This window comes from Bos indicus, chromosome 16 (assembly GCF_029378745.1).
Source record: "Bos indicus isolate NIAB-ARS_2022 breed Sahiwal x Tharparkar chromosome 16, NIAB-ARS_B.indTharparkar_mat_pri_1.0, whole genome shotgun sequence".
NCBI lineage: Eukaryota > Metazoa > Chordata > Mammalia > Artiodactyla > Bovidae > Bos > Bos indicus.
The window spans coordinates 57,011,588-57,033,056 of NC_091775.1; the positions used below are offsets into that span (position 1 = coordinate 57,011,588).

A 21,469-nucleotide genomic window follows, 5' to 3' on the forward strand; every position below is an offset into this window, starting at 1 on the left:
AAAGCCTCTTGTTTCTACCTCCAGAGAGGTAACAACAGAGTCAATATGAGATGAGAAAGAAGGCTAAAATGTTTTTTCAGTAGTCTCTGACAGAGCATCGAGAGTACATGCAGTGTTTGCCGTGATGTTTTTTGTTTTAGACTCATGAGGATAAAGATAGCTTCTGAACAGACCCTTATTCGACAGTTGTTTACCTTGCTGTTGACTGGGAATCAGGCAAGTCAATATCCATATTACACTCGAATATGGATATTGGTGGAAATGTGTAAAGATTTTGATTGAGTCTTGATGTTTCTCATTCTTACTCTTTATAGCTAAAAGAAGTCTTCAGGAAACAGCTAGAGAAGGCGGAATATGAAATCAAGAAGACTACAGCTATCATTGCCGAGTATAAACAGGTAATGTACCCCTGTGGGCTTCATCACTGTAGAAGTATTTGTTTCACTTTTTTCTTTGAGGAAATTTTGTTTGTTTGTTTTTAGAGTTTCCAGAACAGTTGCTGCACTGCACGGATTATATTTGTTGGCTCATTTTCCCCTCTGAAACAGACAGTGGTTAGACATGCTTGCTGATAACATGGGAAGTTTAATTGAGCAAAACAATCTGTTGGTTGTTTTCAATGTTTGATAGATTTAGAGGAATGAGAAATCTTATTACCATTGGGATCCTGCCTCTGCCTTACTCAGAAGCTAATTTCCAGTAGATCACATTTGCCAAGCACTAGAATTTAGCGTTTGTGCAGCTAGGAGATCCGTGTGTCCTTTGCTGTCACCGTAGAGAACACGGGAGCTCTTTTCTGCATATGCCTGTGTGGCTTTACCCAACAGGGGCTAGTGCCTAGCAGGAAACCTCTTGTGAACCTTAAAATGATCTTTTAATGGGCGGGGGTGGGGGGTGGAGGCAGGGGCTATTCTCCTTGAGGACGTTTCTGATCTCATCACCAGACAGGGTCTCAGAAAGCCTCCATTCCAGCTCCAGTGGTCCCTGCTGGTTAGGCTGGGGCACAGCCAGGAATCCGCTTATTGTCACAAGACCCTGACTCGACTGTTCCAGCTTTCCCAAATTATTAAGGCACCATATGCCACCTACTTATCCAGAAATTTCCTTAGGGTCTCCTGTTTCACAAAGAAGCTAGAAGTCTAAGTCTTACTTTTTTTAAAAGTGGTTTTTTGCTTGTAAATAAAATGTATGTCCCTCGTGGAAGTGCAGAAAAACACAAAGAAAACAAACCTCCCTTAATGTTTCCAACTAGAAAGAATCACTTAACGCACTGAGTATACTTTGTTGCTGTTGATATATAAATAAGAACGGCAGTCATATTGTTCAAGCTTTTGGAGGAAAACTAGTTCATTTGTTATTATGAATATCTTTCCACAAGGATTCCCCCCTTTCTTGGAAGATTGCTTAGAACTAAGGCCTCAGAGCTATCTTACTCTGTTTTATAATCTGTTTATATCTATATGCTTATTTATCTATACATATATATAATCAATATATGTTTATTTAATGCCTGCTGCATGTGAGGCTTGATACTTTGGAGGAATAAAAGAGAAATTGATTCAGTTTCTCTTCTCTGGAAGCTGATCTTGTAATAGGTAAAACTTGGCCATAATTAAGAGGAGAGGGAATTATGTATGGAAGATAAGGAATCCCTTCCTGGAGAAGGAAGTGATTTGAGTTGTGCTTCAAAGGTAAGGTGAGGTTCAGGCATCTGGAGATGGAGAAGGAAAGTCTGGAAAGGTTGGAAAAGCATGTGCAAAGGCATCGGAGGTTGGTTAGCCACAGTTCTGTTTAGCAAGAGTGTCAAGTACAGGCAAGAAAAGCAAAGATGAGTTGGGGCCGAGTTCAGGGAACGTCTTCAGGGACAGGCTGAGGAGTTTGTATTTCATTCTGTTTGTAGCAGGACGGTGGCATGACTGGGAGCATGGATCTGGCCCTACTCGGTCCCAGGGAGAACTGTGGAAGCACGTGGAGAGATGCACAGGCAGAGAAAGACACAGAGCAGCCAGAGGCCAACAGCAGAGGCTAACGGAGACAAAACAGGGTCCTGAGCTACAGTAGATAGCAGTGGAAAGGAGAAACAAGAAATACAAGAGAGTTAATAAGGACATTCTGAATTTGGATAGCCAGGAGGAGGGCTGGTTAGACGTTAAGCAGTACGAGGAACGTCAAAGACCACGTGCTTGTCATCACTGCAGGTGCATTTTTTCCATCACATTAGGCCATAGGTGGCCTCCATATGCAGCACTTTTCAAAGAGCAGTCCTCGGGATGATTCTTGAATATTATCTGGCAAACACTTCAAGCAACAGGCCCATCTCTTTGAAAATAATTATACATATAATCCAAATGCATTCTGTAGTTGGAATTGGCTACCTGTTGGCTATATTTCAGAAGGTTTGGGCTTATTTAAAATGGTTTATGGTTTGCCAGAATTGCTATAGAGATCGCTTCCTTTTAACATCAGCCAGTACAGTCCTGCCTATTGTTTCCAGGCCTGGATCTGGAGAAACTGGAGACTGAAATCAGTAAGTTCTGATCTCTGAAACTATAGCCTGGGATTATTTAAGTGTCTGTTTTGATAATAGAGGTGGACCTTTTATGTTTTTAGTCCAAATTGCACTTGAAAATCTGACATCCCCTAAATGTTTTATTCCATTTTTTTTCCAAAATAAAAAGATTCTTACTTCACTCGGGCTTAGTACTACTTGACCTTCCAGTTTTATATGTATATATATATAGTATATATAGGGCTTCCTAGGTGGCACAGTGGTAAAGAATCCGCCTGGCAATGCAGGAGATGCAAGAGACACAGGTTCAGTCCCTGGATTGGGCAGATATCCTGGAGGAGGAACCCACTCCAGTATTCTTGCCTGGAAAATTCCATGGACAGAGGAGCCTGGCAGGTTATAGTCCATGGGGCCACAAAGAGTCAGACATGACTGAGACACTGAGCACAGAGAGAGAGAGAGAGAGAGAGAGAGAGAGAGAGAGAGATATCAGTGTACACACACACACACACATGCACACACACAATTTGGGGGACTTTAAAAGCACTTTTTCTCTGTTCCCTGTACTTGTTAGCACCTTGTTTCAGAATAATGAGATGTTTTTTAATGGCCCTATATGAAACCTTTATGTAAATTTTCTTTCCCAGTGATTATCACAACACAGTACTTTTCAGTCATGAAGAAACTGAGGCTTAGAAAGATGAGTGAATATACCCAAGGACACCATGCTAGGAAGTCATAGAGCTAGACTTCCAGGCATTTCATTTTATTCTGTGTTGCCAAACCTCTTGTTTAAAGTTTTAAGTCTCTATTATTTTCTGGTCACTTTAACTTTTAAAAAATTCACTCTGCCACTTCCTAAAGAAACTTGTGATTGAAAACAGAAACTCTTTGTGTTGTAGCAGACAGGAGACATTTCTGGTTCGGAATTATTTTCATCAGATTCCTAGAATAGTACCTTGGCCAAAGTAGACAGTCAGCAAGATTCTACAGATTGATTCCAAAGTGAGGACAGGAATTCTCTGGAACCAGTCACAAAAGCTAGTGACAGACATAAATCAAACTTATCCCCTGTGTTTTTTCTACTGACTGAGATAGAAATGTGCTTATATACAGAACAGGCTTAGGCTTTCTGCGGCTCATTGTGGGAATGACTGGCAAATTTGCAAAATTTCATCTAGTGTCAGAGATGCTGGAGTGATATATGGGTAAATGAACAGCTATGTGCACATGCTACATGAGTCGTTGTACTTTCTAATAAAGCAGCTCTTTTCTTTCTCTTAGATCTGTTCCCAGTTGAGTACCCGACTGGAGAAACAGCAAGCAGCCAGCAAGGAGGAGCTGGAAGTGGTAAAGGTGAGAAAGAATGAAACAGTTCTGTCATACAGTGTCTTCCCAATTCATGTCATCTTAAGTGAGTACTTGATCCCAATATATGATGACACACCACAGGCAGGACAGCCTGTAAATACAGCCCCCACCCCACCTTTGTTACAAAGGATTTAGGAATTATGGAGAATAGGATTCGTCTCTGGACTGGGATGTGGGCCAGATGAAAGCCCATAAACCTTGTGGGCTGTCAGAGACAGGTAACAGGAAAAGAGGTTAGATTTCAGCCTTGGCACACGAGGCCCCTGAGCTTTCTTGCATGTTGGCAACCTGGGAACCCTCAGAAGCCCGCATCCCAACTGTGCCTGGATTGATGTGACTTCAGTGTGCAGCCCAGGAGGATCATCCCATTAATCTCTTAAAACAGCAGACGCCATGGGCAATATAGAACTCAGCTGGAGGTGGATTTTTCCACCAGTGTTTTAGAGATGTAAAGGAAATCTGTAGCATTTATAGGGATCCCCTGGTGGCTCAAACAGTAAAGAATCTGCCTGCAATGCAGGAGACCCGAGTTCTAATCCCTGGATCAGGAAGATTCCCTTGGGGAAGGGAATGACAACCCACTTCAGGATTCTTGCCTAGAGAATTCCATGGACAGAGGAGCCTGGTGGGCTACAGTCTATGGAGTCACAGTCAGATTTATTTATATGCCGCCCCCTCGTGGTAGAACTCCTTGTGTTTCTTTTCTGTTTGAAAAAAGCAATAGCTTACTCTACAGAACCAGGAGTAAATTAAGTGGATTGGTATTCTTTAAGCAGCAGCGTCGGCACAGCCCACTCTTGGGACCAGTGTTACAGAAACCTGATGCAATTCAATTTGAATATATTCAGGTTTATACAGTACTAGTAAGTAAATGCATTCTAGACACTTTTGCATATCATTTAACAACTTGACAAGTTATTTAACCTCGGCTCAGACAGTAAAGAATCCACCTGCAATGTGGGAGATATGCGTTTGATCCCTGGTTAGGAAGATCCCCTGGAGGACAGCATGGCAACCCACTCCAGTACTCTTGCCTGGAGAATCCCCATGGACAGAGGAGCGTGGTGGGCTACAGTCCATGTGGTAGCAAAGAGTCGGCCATGACTCAGTGACTAAGCACAGCTTTATTTTGTGTTCTGTAAACTAGAGATATTACCTACCTCGTAAGGTCATTTTGAAGATTAAATAAGATGATGTATATAAAGTGCTTAGTCTAGAACTTGGCACGCAGTAAATACTCAGTGAATACATATTTTATAAATTATAACCTGAAAATCTGAGACATGAGAACTGAAAAATCTGAACCTTGCTCTGGGAAGGTGACTTTTGGGGCTTTGGGCCTGGGAGACATGCTTGGACATACCAGAGAAAGAATTTAATGACCAGTGGAATGAAGAAGCAGCTAATGAAAAGATGACACCAAAGCCTTTAGGCCTACATGGTGGGGTCATGCACGGTGACACAAGTGTGAGCACGGTTGCTTTGTGTGTGTGTGTGTATGTGTGTGTGTGTGTAAAGAGAGGAGCATGGTTATGGTTAGGGACATCCTGAGCTTGTAACAGTAGGGCATCAAAATAAAAATATTCTATAATATCCCTGATCTCTTAAATTTTTTGAAGATATTTTAAGAAAACAGCAGATCTATTGTTGCTATTGTTCAGTGCTCTCTGCTTGATTGACAGTCCAGGCATATAACCTAGTGACTTTTATCATCTTGAACAATAATGACCATCTTTCCTTAAAGTTGAACAAAAGGACATATCTTGAGTTGGCCAAAAAATTCATTTGGGTACTTCTATACCATCTTATGGAATAACCCAAACGAACTTTTTGGCCAGCCCAATACTTGTTTGTTGCTAGGGGAGACCTAGGTTACTCATAATGACCTTCCTTGTCTAAGTAGGCAAATTTACTTGTACTCTTTAAGCGTCTTCATTTGTAAATGGGGATGATAATAGTACCTAATCATATGGTCAGATCAGATTAGATCAGATTAGTCGCTCGGTCATGTCCGACTCTTTGCGACCCCATGAATTGCAGCACACCAGGCCTCCCTGTCCATCACCAACTCCCGGAGTTCACTCAGACTCACGTCCATCGAGTCAGTGATGCCATCCAGCCACCTCATCCTCTGTCATCCCCTTCTCCTCCTGCCCCCAATCCCTCCCAGCATCACAGTCTTTTCCAATGAGTCAACTCTTTGCATGAGGTGGCCAAAGTACTGGAGTTTCAGCTTTAGCATCATTCCTTCCAAAGAAATCCCAGGGCTGATCTCCTTCAGAATGGACTGGTTGGATCTCCTTGCAGTCCAAGGGACTCTCAAGAGTCTTCTCCAACACCACAGTTCAAAAGCATCAATTCTTTGGAGCTCAGCCTTCTTCACAGTCCAACTCTCACATCCATACATGACCACAGGAAAAACCAAGCCTTGACTAGACGGACCTTTGTTGGCAAAGTAATGTCTCTGCTTTTGAATATGCTGTCTAGGTTGGTCATAACTTTGCTTCCAAGGAGTAAGCATCTTTTAATTTCATGGCTGCAGTCATCATCTACAGTGATTTTGGAGCCCAGAAAAATAAAGTCTGACACTGTTTCCACTGTTTCCCCATCTATTTCCCATGAAGTGATGCGACCGGATGCCATGATCTTCATTTTCTGAATGTTGAGCTTTAAGCCAACTTTTTCACTCTCCACTTTCACTTTCATCAAGAGGCTTTTGAGTTCCTCTTCACTTTCTGCCATAAGGGTGGTGTCATCTGCATATCTGAGGTTATTGAGATTTCTCCTGGCAATCTTGATTCCAGCTTGTGTTTCTTCCAGCCCAGCGTTTTTCATGATCTACTCTGCATATAAGTTAAATAAGCAGGGTGACAATATACAGCCTTGACGAACTCCTTTTCCTATTTGGAACTAGTCTGTTGTTCCGTGTCCAGTTCTAACTATTGCTTCCTGACCTGCATACAGATTTCTCAAGAGGCAGATCAGGTGGTCTGGTATTCCCATCTCTTGAAGAATTTTCCACAGTTTATTGTGATCCACACAGTCAAAGGCTTTGGCATAGTCAATAAAGCAGAAATAGATGCTTTTCTGGAACTCTCTTGCTTTTTCCATGATCCAGCGGATGTTGGCAATTTGATCTCTGGTTCCTCTGCCTTTTCTAAAACCAGCTTGAACATCAGGAAGTTCACGGTTCACATATTGCTGAAGCCTGGCTTGGAGAATTTTGAGCATTACTTTACTAGCGTGTGAGATGAGTGCAATTGTGCAGTAGTTTGAGCATTCTTTGGCATTGCCTTTCTCAATCATATGGTAGCTCTAGGGTTAAATGAGGTAATTAATGCATGTAGACTGTATGCCATGGGCTTGGCATCCAGTTAGGATAATGGTAGAATAAAATTTCTAGAACACATACAAGAAAATGCTATAACACTTCCTATCTCCAGAGTTTTTCTATAGTTACTTTAAGAAAAAGTAGCACCTATCTTAAATAGTTGGGGTTTGTGCTGATTATAACCATTTTGTTCACAGCCCAAGAAAAATACTTTCATAAATGGGCCTTCATTTGATGACCAGAAGCAGTGCCCAAAGAAAAATCATATCACAGTGTCTCAGAACATGATCTATGCTATGAAGCACAGTTGAATACTGGTTATCTCTTTTGGGTATTTCAGGGTAAAATGATGGCATGTAAACACTGCAGTGACATTTTCAGCAAGGAGGGTGCTTTGAAAGCAGCGGCCGTAAGCAGAGAGGACCAGGGCATTGAATCGGATGATGAGAAGGACTCTCTTAAGAAGCAACTGAGGGAGATGGAGCTGGAATTGGCACAAACCAAACTGCAGCTGGTGGAGGCCAAGTGTAAAATCCAGGTTGGTGATTTGGTAAAAGACCAATAAGAAAAAAATAAAAGTTAGTGGTCCAAGATATTCTAGTATTAAAGCTCAGAATCATGGAATGTTATACCATATATGATGAATACATTTTCTGCCCACTAATGAGTTGTATTTTACGTCACTTTTAAACACTGATATAAACCAGTCAATCCTAAAGGAAATCAGCCCTGAATATTCATTGGAAGGACTGATGCTAAAACTGAAGCTCTAATACTTTGGCCACCTGATGCAAAGAGCCAACTCATTGGAAAAGACCCTGATGCTGGGAAAGATTGAGGGCAGGAGGAGAAGGGGACGACAGAGGATGAAATGGTTGGATGGCATCACCAACTTAATGGATATGAGTTTGAGCAAACTCTAGGAGATAGTGAAGGAAAGGGAAGCCTGGCATGCTGCCGTCTGTGGGGTTGCAAAGAGTTGTGTTGCAGAGTCGGACACAACTGAGCAAAACAAAACTAAACAAAAATAAACACATAATTTTAAATTTTTAATAATTAAATTTCACACACACACACATCTTATGGGAACTTAAGCATATGCCTTTTTAGTTTTCCCTGAGATTTTTTTTGCCATGGTCCTTTCTCATTGAACTTGGTCACTTAGCTGATGCTTAGAGATGAAAAGCCAAACCCCTCCTGCTCTCCTTGCCCTAACAGTTGAACGTTGGCCAACAGCTATTCTTTTCTTTGGAGTCCCTTTTCATCTTTACCTGATTTTGCCAAGTCCCTTTCCCCATAATCTCATTCCACTTTGGAGGATATCAGAATTAGGAAAACAGTCCTGGCTTCTGATGGACCATTTCCTTCCATCAGTGATCTTCACCCTCACTGCGTCCTGCCATGGCATCCACTGCACTACACTAATGATCCTGAACTTTCTGCACCAGACCTTGAACATTCTCATGGCCACAGGCTGTGTGTTGGGACCCAGACCTCATTCATGCTTACACTATCAGTAGAACTTCTTTCCATCCATATGCTTATGTTTACCTGTGGTTTTAAACATCTTCTCTCAGGTTGCAGCCTAAATTCGACCTAAATTGCAAGGGGGAGGAAAGGGTAAAATGAGGTTTCCTGTCACTGATCAGAGAAAGCACAGATTCTGCGTTTTAGTGGTAACTCTTTTAGCTCTACATTTTTTTTTCCTGCATTCAGAAGCCAACTAAATCTCACCTGGGTGTGTAGGAAGAAAACTACGGCCATGTGGATTCCAAAAAGCTGCACTCTGATTTTAATTTTGGCAGAGAGAAAACATTTCTATAACTCAGATGACTTTCTTTCTTTAATTAGGAACTTGAACATCAGAGAGGAGCCCTTATGAATGAAATCCAAGCTGCAAAAAACTCTTGGTTTAGCAAAACCCTGAACTCTATCAAAACGGCCACGGGCACGCAGCCGCTGCAGCCGCCACAGGCCACCCAGCCCCCCAAGGAGAGCACATAGTTCCAGCCTCACCCGAACACAGGAGCACAACGATCAAAGCGACGGAAACCCAGGAAGAGTCCTGGTGTCCCTTTGAAAGGAAGGGAGGGAGGCCAGAAAGCAAGCCAGGATCTTTCAGTAGCTCTCAATCTTTCTCGTATGACACTTTTCAAAGGGATGTTATTTAAACTAACCTGATTTATGTTGAATACCTGTGTTCGTGCTTCATGGAAGGCCGTGTTCCGATCCATCATAGTATTATTACACATTATTTTATATGCCTGATATCTGGTTGGAAACAAGTAATTCAGAGCTAAATGCTTTTTATTTAGAATTATTCATAATTATTTTTATCTTACATGAAAATGGAGATGTCTTTTATTCCAAGGTTGAATTGATAGGAAGATATTTGTCACAGCAAAAAAAAAAAAGATTGAAACCTAAACCTCATAACTTTCCAGGACTTCTTCAGATAAAGCACACTGTGGGGCCAGCCACGACCACTGTCAGGTTTCCTCCTGAAAGTGATTCCCTGGACAGCGATAATCCTATCTGAAGGAAAGAGCAGATCTGGGGTTGGACAGTTCCCAAAGAGAAATAGTTTATTTTTATTTTCTGTGGGGTACATCTGGAAATTAAGTGCCAAGAACCATGGAATAAGATAGGCTATTGAGAACACACACTAGATAAAAAAGAACTGAGTTTTTATAAATGCAGGATAAAATAAATCACTTTGGTCCTGGTCTTCTAACAGGTCCTTTTCAGAATCCCACAGGAGAATCGCAAGTTCCTAAACAAGCATACAGTTGTGCCTTCTGGCAAATGTGAAGTCAGAAGTGGATATTACGAGTTTCATCTTTAGGAGACCTTTACCAGAGAAGCCTGAAAGGCCCAGGAACAGTTACTGTGCTTAGAATGGAATGTAGAACCAGGGACAGAGTATTCGTTTAATGTTGACATATACTTTGCGAAGGAAACACTAATATACTGTAACTTTGTTAAAGTTATGAAATGGGAAATAGAGGTCAGCTTCATATCACCTTAATTTAATACTAGGCCCCTTTTTCTGAGTTCTGTAGCTTCCTAAAAATGTGCCCTTGGTACCCCTAGATGAAGAGATGCAAATGCATTTGTAACATTTTTGACTGCATATAAAACCTTTATAGAAATACTTATCTCATGGAAAGGCAAAGCTATTGTGTAAAAGTTGATGGAAATATTTTTTTTCAATTATATTTAACATGTCTTTATAAATAGTCTTTGCAGGAAATCCTTTGGTAAGGGAAAAACCAATTTTCCCATTTTTTAAGCTGTTTTGGAGGCCTTCGGTCCTTTTACGTCAACCAAACTACTGTCGTCTATGTACAGTAACATTTATTGATGCTCATCCTTGGCTTCACTGTCGAACATATTCTTTGCAGAGGATCTTAAACCCTGTAGTGGCAGAGTGACTCTCATCTGCGCCATATGTTTCAGTTAAAAGTGACACACTCTTGGAAGTAAAAATCATGTAAGAGCCATCTCAAGTCCAGGAGCATGCACTACAGGTTGCTCACGGTGGATCCTCTCCTCTAAAATAATCATTAAGCTCTAAAAAGTGAAGTTCCCCTCATCGGTAAGTGTTCTTCTGTCATCTATAGCCTATAAAATTGATGTGGTTGTTTGCTGTCCTTCATTACACTCATCAAATAATACTTTCCCTACAGAATTCCCTTTTTTTTTTTGTCCTGACATCTTTCATCATAGTTTTCCTTTCACCCCAAAGGAAAATAACTCAGCATTCTGAGTATCTGTGTTGACTTTAACATTCCATTTATGGTGGTTTAGAAAAGTTAATATTTTTTTGTAAAATATAATGGCTAGAAAATTGCATCTTGGTACTTGTTTTTGTAAATCATTTAGTAAAATTTGTTAGCTTTCCTGGTACTTTATGCTTTGATCCCAAGAAGCCTTGTACAAGTTGCCTTATCAGATGGCTAGCTAAATTAAGGATGTTCTTTTGTGTTTTGTGAATCTCATAATTCTACTGTACAGAGCTCTTTTTACATTTCACTGAATGCCTAAATTGCATAATTTTCCTTAAATGGTAGTTGAGAGAGAACTAGCTCCAGGCTCACTTCTTACCTGCAGACCTGGCTCAGCTTTATACTCCCTAACATTTGTTTCTTTAAACAAAATCACCAGGTACAAACATTGTAAACATTTAATCGGTTGCATTTTAACAGATTATAATGGCCATCTATAGATTTTTTTTCCTCCTCCAGTTCCACATCATACTTGGGTGTGTGTATTAGTATCATAGTCTAAACTGTCTCTCACTACAATGCCTTTGGGTGAGTAGCAATAGCAAATACAGAAAGAAAGAAAATGCAAAAGTTGGTATATATTATTCATACAATGTTACAATAGCACTATCCCAGACCACATGCCTTTCACCATATATTGTTTAAAAACTCATGCATTCCAGCATTAAGTATCTGCTAGTTTTAATTTCGGAGAAGGCAATGGCACCCCACTCCAGTACTCTTGCCTGAAGGATCCCATGGACGGAGGAGCCTGGTAGGCTGCAGTCCATGGGGTCGCTGAGGGTTGGACACGACTGCACGACTGAGCGACTTCACTTTCACTTTTCACTCTCACGCATTGGAGAAGGAAATGGCAACCCACTCCAGTGTGCTTGCCTGGAGAATCCTAGGGATGGGGGAGCCTGGTGGGCTGCCGTCTCTGGGGTCGCACAGAGTCAGACACGACTGACATGACTTAGCAGTAGTAGCAGTTTTAATTTATCTTAACTTGAAGTATATTTGAGAATTCATACTCTTCTTTTGGTTTTAGAAAGAGGTTGACCAGCTCAAATATCCAGGAAAACTTCAAATATTTTAGTGTTTTTCATCTTTTCCTTGGATACATTGTATAAAACATTCCTCCAAAAATCCAACATTTGCAGCATTCTGAAAAGTGAAGAGTTCTCCTTTCATTAAATTCTTCAATATCAGAGAATGAAGTTCAATTTGATAATTCACTCATTAGCTTTTATATCTTGAGAATCTTTAACACATTCCTTAGAGCTGAAAGAAACCAAGTTGAATTTTGCAGTGCATATGTTTTCTAGCTTCCCACATCCTGAGCCATGGCACAATTTGGTTATATTTAGTTACATATAATTTAATGCAAAGAAATTCTCCATTACTGTGTATGAGTGCCTATCAGAAACACTAATAGGAATGTCACGTAGGCCTATGGCCTATCCTTCCATGCAACCAATAATTCTCTTTCCCTCTCCCAACTATTAAGTTCGTGGTTTGTTTTTCATTGGCTTTCTTAAATTTCCATAATAAAGTAGAAAAGTAATCTTTGTACTGATTTTGGGATATTTAATAGTATTTATCTGGTTTCATTGTTTTCAAAACTTTCATCCTCTTATACTATGTATTAATGTTTATGTTTCTCAAACCCTTACTCCATTTTCCTAAAATACTTTCCAGTTGATAACGAGTGGCTTCATTTCCTAGCTGAAGTGAGAGAAACAAGAGAATACACAATGTAGGGCACAAGAGATGAAAGGTCCTTAAAGAAACGGATTCATTTCTGAGGATAAGAATCACATATGTAACTAACGTAAGGGATTGAGTTTTCTTTTTCTTTAGTTGAGATCAGTCTACTAATTATTCTGGTAAGGTGGTTGTCCAATTTCATGATCGTATTAGGGAAAAAGAAGCTTTTAAAAAGTGAAATGTTTTATCTTTCTGGCACAGAACACTTTTAATACTGAGTAAGATGATTCTGTTGTATAACTTACTCTTAAAAAAAAAATTCTTCTTCTCTTGTTCAAGTATAGGTAAACGAGAGCATGAACTATTGTTTGATTTGAATGCTGTGAGATTTGTGTGTGTGTGTGATTAGTGATTGGTATAACTTTATATGGCTTATCCCTGCCTCTTTGGTATACCCTGGTACCATCCAACTGAATATGCACACGGTGATCAGATACAGAAGGCCAGACCCAGCTCAGTGGCCTGTGTTTCCTACCACCAGATACAAAACTCTTGCTCTCTAGTTGCCATGCTGATGGTCACACTGAACTGGAACTGCTCCAGAACATCTTCCTGTCTCGTCGTGGCTTCCATGTAACACAGGCAGAGCCCTTAGGGATTTTCTTATCTTTCAAGAGCTACCAACATGAAAACTTGCATGTGGGCTGCACCTCGATAGGAGATGATCATCTTGAGTTGTAAGGAGAAAAGTGGATATTCGTGAGTAGCTTAGCAACTATAGGCAGCTGTCAGACATTCCTGTCTTAGCTTCCATCGAAAAGACTACATGTCGAGCTTATCTACAAGTGTGTTTGCTCCCTGCTATAAAAACATCTTCATCAACGTGTCCCACTCTCCCTGCCTCCACCCCTGGTTTTTTGTTAGTGGTATTCTGGAAACTTTAAAAAAAAAGAATCATTGAGTAGAAAGTGAACATTTTAAGTTACTTTCCTTTTTCATTGGCAATAAATTAACATGTAAAATCTCTTCTGTTGAAATGTAACTTTTAATAACTATATATTATATATGGAATAAAATATAGGGAACTGAATGATAAGGACATAAATTCATCAAGACTCTGGTGTCATGAAAGCACAAGAATAAAGTCTGGAATTGGTCCCAGAATCCAAGATCGTAATAGCCTTTGCATCAGTTTCTCTATTTTTGGTATTCTGCATAATGTATGGATCCTTAGTTCAAATAAGAAAGAAAGTTTCTCAGTCAGCCTCACTTCATTTCTTTCAACTCCTACCTTTCCCTTGCTGAGGAGGTAGTAGAAATTCTATGCTATCTGTTTTTACAAATTCTATGATTTTGCCCATGGCTTCTCCAATGTAAACAGGTTCCAGAATAAAAGAGTTGATTAGCTCAAACAGTGCTAATTGACTACGAAAGAAATTGGTGAGCAGCCTCTCTCCTCTATCAACACTGACCAATTAGATGTTTCCATTATTCCATGTATTATGTATAGTACACTCTATAAATGTAAATGTAATGCTTGTTAAGAAAAGTGCAATTTATTGTACATTGTCCCAACAAATGTTTACTTTTATAATTGTTATGAACTTGAATTGGATTAATATCTTGTTTTCATGTGTGAATGAAGCCTTGTGAAATAAACAAATGCAACCGAGAAGGTAGCAAGGTGACTGTTTTTGTGAGCCAGTGATGTTCTCAATGCTTTGTGTTGCCCCTTTGGCCCCATTAAGCAGTAATAAACATTTGTTCTAAAATCAATCTATGTCTTTTTGATTTTTTTTCTAGTTGACTTTATTCTGAATCATCTGAACCTGGTGTTGGTGAAAAGCTTCTTATCTGATACTAGACTCTAGTCACTGTAGCAAGGAGAAATAAATAGGAGTTTGCCCTGCAAAATGATATCCTGTACAGCAGGCACAGCCAAGTGCCCTGTATGCCTCTCTATAGAGATTCCTTGGTTGCAAGTAAGAAACTCTCTCAAGCTAGCCTAATAATAATAAGGTAGTTAATTAAAAGGGGGAAAGTATATTTAGCTCATAATACCAAAGGCCAAAGTTTTGGGCCTGAAGAGGCACAGGGACCAGGGGCTGGAATGCCATTAGGAATGTGAGCAATTGTTCTCATAATCACTCTTCTGCTTGACAGGTGATGCTTTGGTGCTACTGCTGCTGCTGTCTCTGAAAAGAGGCACCCCCTGCTTCAAAGTGTGTAATCTCCAAGTTTATATGCCCTGTCTTCAAGTGACCGGCAGAGATGGGCTGGCATCTCAGTGTCCCAATTCAAAATCTTGCAACAATCTGATTGGCTACTATTGGATTAGGTGGCTGCTGCTCGTCTTTCAGAGTACAACCCAGTGGGTGACATCACGTAATTCATGCAGAACTTTGAAAACTCCATAGGCTCTCCTGAAGTGGAGGCAGGGTACAGAGAATTGTGATTTGCACTGGGTTCTAATTTGCATTTTGTTTTGGGTGTTCCTAGAGCCAAATGAAAGCCAGATTAGTCAGCTCCTCTTAGAATTCAGCATGTATTAAAAAAATATTAATCAGAGATTGTAAAATTAGTTTTGTGTCCTGAACCCAGACTACAGACATCTTTTGTTTGGCCCATGTAGCAATGAAAACAATGAGAAATTTTACATAAAAAGTAAAACTGTCAAATTATCTAGAAAATATCTACTGAACTTGGCAGTTACAAGGTCATGAATGGTCCTGTCATGAAAAGTAAGTGGAACTCGCTGTTCATTATTGATTAAAGGTCCTAGAAGTTACCTCTTAACCTGTAGGTTTTGTCCAGGAGGGACACAAATCCCATTTTCTTTCCAGTGGAATAGATGACTCCAAAAGTTAGATATAGTTTTACTACTCTGTAGGACAGTAAGTAATTTGTGTCTAACTTTGCAACCCTACACTAATATTCCATTGTTAAATTGTCTATAAATACTTAGCGCTGCAAATGCACTTTTTGGCAGTTTGAACAAGGCTCTGGTTCCCTCACTGCTTTATGCAATGAGTTGTATAAAATATTTGTTAATATTCATTTTTTACTTGCATGAGAATCAATTTCACCTTTTTGAAATTAATGCTTTTAACAAAACTTTGGCGCGCTGTCAAAGGGACACTCAGCAAAATCTTTTAAGATTTTTTTTGATGTGGACCATGTTTAAAGTCTTTATTGAATCTGTTACAAAACTGCTTTTGTTTTATGTTTTGATTTTTTGGCTGTGAGGCCTGGGATCTTATTCCCCCTACCAGGGACTGAACCTGCACCCCCTGCATTGGAAGGCAAAGTCCTAACTGCTGTGCCACTAGGGAAGTCCAGAATCTAAGCTTTTGAAAGTTTACTTGCAAAGAAAGTTTGTGAGGAAGTTCAGGCTTTAGAAGAACAAGCTTGCCAGATAGAAACTACAAGAATTTATAGAAAGAAACTACACAATTTCCAAACATAGAGTCTATAATTAGTTTGTTCATGGTTCTCATACTATCCATATTTTTAGACATCAGCATAGCAAAAATCAGATACAAAGTGTTTGATTTTAGGGAGTCTAATTTTAGAGGAAAGGCTCAGGTTCCCGAGTTTCATTTATTTGAGGGACTAGAACTGGACACCGTGACCCTGATGTGTGTGTCATTGATGATAGTCTGGCTTTATCTCAGGACACAACGTTCACTTTCTTCCCCTTGATTTGGGATCTCAATGGCACCCCACTCCAGTACTCTTGCCTGGAAAATCCCATGGACAGAGGAGCCTGGTAGGCTGCACTCCATGGGGTCGCTAAGAGTCGGACATGACTGAGCGACTTCACTTTCACTTTTCACTTTCATGCATTGGAGAAGGAAATGGCAACCCACTCCAGTGTTCTTGCCTAGAGAATCCCAGGGATGGGGGAGCCTGGTGGGCTGCCATCTATGGGGTCGCACAGAGTCAGACACAACTGAAGTGACTTAGCAGCAGCAGCAGCAGTACCATTCAGGTATGACCTAAACCAAATCCCTTATGATTATACAGTGGAAGTGAGAAATAGATTTAAGGGCCTATATCTGATAGATAGAGTGCCTGATGAACTATGGAATGAGGTTCGAGACATTGTACAGGAGACAGGGATCAAGACCATCCCCATGGAAAAGAAATGCAAAAAGGCAAAATGGCTGGGGAGGCCTTACAAATAGCTGTGAAAAGAAGAGAAGCAAAAAACAAAGGAGAAAAGGAAAGATACAAGCATATGAATGCAGAGTTCCAAAGAATTGCAAGAAGAGATAAAGCCTTCTTCAGCAATTAATGCAAAGAAATAGAGGGAAACAACAGAATGGGAAAGACTAGAGATCTTTTCAAGAAAATTAGAGATACCAAGGGAACATTTCATGCAAAGATGGGCTCGATAAAGGACAGAAATGGTATGGACCTAACAGAAGCAGAAGATACAAGAAGAGGTGGCAAGAATATACAGAAGAACTGTACAAAAAAGATCTTCACGACCCAGATAATCACCATGGTGCGATCATTGACCTAGAGCCGGACATCCTGGAATGTGAAGTCAAGTGGGCCTTAGAAAGCATCACTACGAACAAAGCTAGTGGAGGTGATGGAATTCCAGTTGAGCTATTTCAAATCCTGAAAGATGATGCTGTGAAAGTGCTGCACTTAATATGACAGCAAATTTGGAAAACTCAGCAGTGGCTACAGGACTGGAAAAAGTCAGTTTTCATTCCAATCCCAAAGAAAGGCAATGCCAAAGAATGCTCAAACTGCCTCTCAATTGCACTCATCTCACACGCTACTAAAGTAATGCTCAAAATTCTCCAAGCCAGGCTTCAGCAATATGTGAACCGTGAACTTCCTGATGTTCAAGCTGGTTTTAGAAAAGGCAGAGGAACCAGAGATCAAATTGCCAACATCCGCTGGACCATGGAAAAAGCAAGAGAGTTCCAGAAAAGCATCTATTTCTGCTTTATTGACTATGCCAAAGCCTTTGACTGTGTGGATCACAATAAACTGTGGAAAATTCTTCAAGAGATGGGAATACCAGACCACCTGATCTGCCTCTTGAGAAATCTGTATGCAGGTCAGGAAGCAACAGTTAGAACTGGACATGGAACAACAGACTGGTTCCAAATAGGAAAAGGAGTACGTCAAGGCTGTATATTGTCACCCTGCTTATTTAACTTATATGCAGATTACATCATGAGAAACGCTGGACTGGAAGAAACACAAGCTGGAATCAAGATTGCCAGGAGAAATATCAATCACCTCAGATATGCAGATGACACCACCCTTATGGCAGAAAGTGAAGAGGAACTCAAAAGCCTCTTGATGAAAGTGAAAGTGGAGAGTGAAAAAGTTGGCTTGAAGCTCAACATTCAGAAAACGAAGATCATGGCATCTGGTCCCATCACTTCATGGGAAATAGGTGGGGAAACACTGGAAACAGTGTCAGACTTTATTTTTCTGGGCTCCAAAATCACTGCAGATGGTGACTGCAGCCATGAAATTAAAAGATGCTTACTCCTTGGAAGGAAAGTTATGACCAACCTAGATAGCATATTCAAAAGCAGAGATATTACTTTGCCAACAAAGGTCCATCTAGTCAAGGCTATGGTTTTTTCCAGTGGTCATATATGGATGTGAGAGTTGGACTGTAAAGAAGGCTGAACGCCGAAGAATTGATGCTTTTGAACTGTGGTGTTGGAGAAGACTCTTGAGAGTCCCCTGGACTTCAAGGAGATCCAACCAGTCCATTCTGAAGGAGATCAGCCCTGGGATTTCTTTGGAAGGAATGATGCTGAAGCTGAAACTCCAGTACTTTGGCCACCTCATGCGAAGAACTGACTCATTGGAAAAGACTGTGATGCTGGGAGGGATTGGGGGCAGGAGGAGAAGGGGATGACAGAGGATGAGATGGCTGGATGGCATCACTGACTCGATGGACTTGAGTCTGGGTGAACTCCGGGAGTTGGTGATGGACGGAGGCCTGGCGTGCTGTGATTCACGGGGTCGCAAAGAGTCAGACACGACTGAGCGACTGAACTGAACTGTACCCAATTACTCCTGATGGCAGCAATGCGAGGAGGCAGTTTGCTTCTACATGATACATGAAGGGCAATTATACAACTGGAGAGAAGCAGCACTGAATTTCTGTTGACTCTTAAAAATGGGAAATTCTGAGGTGTTTTATGTGCTGGCAGAAAAGGAAGAGAGAAAAAGCTCTGTGATGATCTGGAGGAAAACCATTCCAGACTGAAAGGAAGCGCAGAGCACAGACCTGGAAGTGAGAACAAACTCAGTGGATTCAGGAGTGACCAAAATGCCAGTGTTTTTAATCAGGGAGAGGGGAGCTGGTGAGAGATGAGTTCCCCTGGATAAAGGAACTCAACAGTGAGATTTAAGGTCATGCAGAACAGTCTAGGTTGTGTAAGGAGTGTGGACTTTATTCATTTGAAAATATTACCTTGGCTACTCTGGAAAACTAACTGTAAAGGCACAGTGGGGAAGCAGAGAAACCAGCTAAGTGGCTAACAGTCCAGACAAAGTACTCACGCCTTGGCCTTGGGTGGTAGCAGTGGACGTCGTGAGAAGTGGTTTTATTTTCAACATACTTCGAAGATAAAGCCACCAAGACTTGGCAGAGCATGGGATGTAGGACTGAAATTGAAGGCTCAAGTATGACTCCTTGGCCTGAGCCACAAAGAGAATGAGGTGACCATTCACAGAGCTGGAGAATAACTGGAAAAGCTGATCTGGGGTGTGAGGATGAGAAATCCGGAGGTATGTTGTTGTTTTTCGGTTGTTTTGTTTTTCAGACAAGCTGAATTTGACGTGCTTATCAGACATCCAAGCAGAGGCAGAGCCTGGAGCTCAGAGGAGTGGTGGAACTGAGCAGTGATGTCTGAGTCACTGGTAATTGGTGGTATTTAAAACTGTGACCTTAGGCTATCTGGTGGGAGAATTTGCCCCAGCTGCATAATCGAGCAAATTTAAAAATCATTGGGTTAGGTCAATTTCTCACACAGTGAAATGGGATATTTATTCCTATTTAATTAAGTACCTAAAGAATTCCAGGTTTCCAGTTAGACTTTTTTTTTTGGCTGTGCTGAAGGGCTTGTGGGATCTTAGTTGCCCGATCAGGGATTGAACCCAGGTCCAGCAGTTAAAGACAAGTCCTAACTATTGGGCATTAGGGAATTCCCTAGACGCATTAAAACAAAACAAAACAAAAAAACTTGAGATATAACTAAAAAAAAAACAAAAAAAAGAACAAAAACAAAAACAAAAAAACCCCAACAAACCCACAGATCTTAGGAGTTAGTTCTATGAATTCTGACAATGGCATGTATCAGTGTTTCTATCAACCAGGGAAAATTCCCTCCTGGACCTACTTAAATATACCTTTTAGTTAACTATATCGCTTCCCTAGTGGATCAAACAGTAAAGAATCTGCCTGCAATGCAGGAGATTCTGGGGTTCCATCCCTGGGCCGGGAAGATCCCCGGAGAAGGGAATAGCAATCTACTCCAGTATTCTCGCGTGGAGAATTCCACGGTCAGGGGAGCCTGGCGGGCTACAGATCACTAGAACATACAAAAGAAAACGCAAATTACAGTTCAGTGAAATTTCTACAAAGTGAACACATCTGTAACCAGCATCCACAGCAAGAAAACAAAATTTGAACCGCAAAAGCCCCCTCGTGGTTCCTTTCTGTCATTGTCTCTCCTGCTTAAGGAAAGACTAGTCCGATTTTTAATGTCTCGCAGTTTTAGACTTCGTTTAAAGGGAACCAAACGATAGGACTTCCTCCTGGCGTCTTTTCCTTTAACATCAGGTTGGAAATTCGTGCACGTTGTGCATACCTGTCATTTGTTTTTGTACTGCCCTTCACATTCTTGACCATAATGGTCCGCCTGCTTTTTAATACTCCTTTTCCTCCTTTGACTTGCAGATTCTAATCTCTACCTCGGACGACGTTATAAAGCCGAATGCGGGCTATTTGACTTCTCAGGGGTTATTGTTTATGTTTTCGACGGGCTGCCAAGAGCTATAATAATCTGAAAAGAGGGTTTCTTAAGGGTCTTAGGAAGCCAGATAACGGGAGCTAGAACAGGAGCAGAACGCATCCCCAGGAAAGCTTGGCTCATATTTTCTAAGGTCGATGTTGTTCAGTCGCTAAGTCGATATCTATGGTCTACAGGCTCACTTAAACCGACTCCAAACCTGGGTGACAACTAGAGATTCGCAGAATGGTCGGTGAGGACTCCACGGGAAGTGCTTCCACGGTGTACGGAGGGAAGGGGGCAAAAAAGAGAGTCGCTCAGTCACGTCCGACTCTTTGCAACCCCATGAACTATTACAGCCCGTCAAGCTCCTCTGTGCACGGGGTTTTACAGGCAAGAATACTGGAGTGGGTCGCGGGGCCGCAACCCCTGGGCCCACGGAGATAACCATATATTACTACGCTTACTACCCGAGCCGCGACGCGGGTCCGGGTCACGTGCAACCCCTCCTCCTCTCCTGGTCCGTAGTGACGTCACCACGTCGTACACGCTAAATCGTGACGTCTCCAGGTGCAGCTGTATTACTTGCCCCGCCGCGCTAACGGGTCCGGTCACGTGGCCAATGCAACTCCACCTCCTCTCGCGGTCCGTGATGACGTAACCACGTTGTACACAGTAAGTCGTGCCGTCTCCAGAGCGCCAGAACGTAGTGAAAATTAAAATTATTCCCTTCAGGACTCTGCAGTTAACGTTCTCGTTCCCTCTCACATTAATATAA

General features: G+C 41.2%; 1 protein-coding gene across 7 annotated transcripts in view; it reads left to right on the plus strand.

Annotated features, from left to right (window-relative positions):
- Nucleotides 1–14,464, plus strand: part of RABGAP1L (RAB GTPase activating protein 1 like) — a 739,452-nt gene extending 724,988 nt beyond the window's left edge. For all 7 annotated transcript variants that reach the window (XM_070768910.1, XM_070768912.1, XM_019976230.2 and 4 more), the window contains 4 exons: nt 315–398; nt 3,794–3,865; nt 7,552–7,749; nt 9,063–14,464. In XM_070768910.1, coding sequence (XP_070625011.1) covers nt 315–398; nt 3,794–3,865; nt 7,552–7,749; nt 9,063–9,215 — 507 coding nt within the window. In that variant the 3' untranslated portion in view covers nt 9,216–14,464. The remainder of the gene's footprint in view (nt 1–314; nt 399–3,793; nt 3,866–7,551; nt 7,750–9,062) is intronic.
- The last annotated feature ends 7,005 nt before the right edge of the window (nt 14,465–21,469 follow it).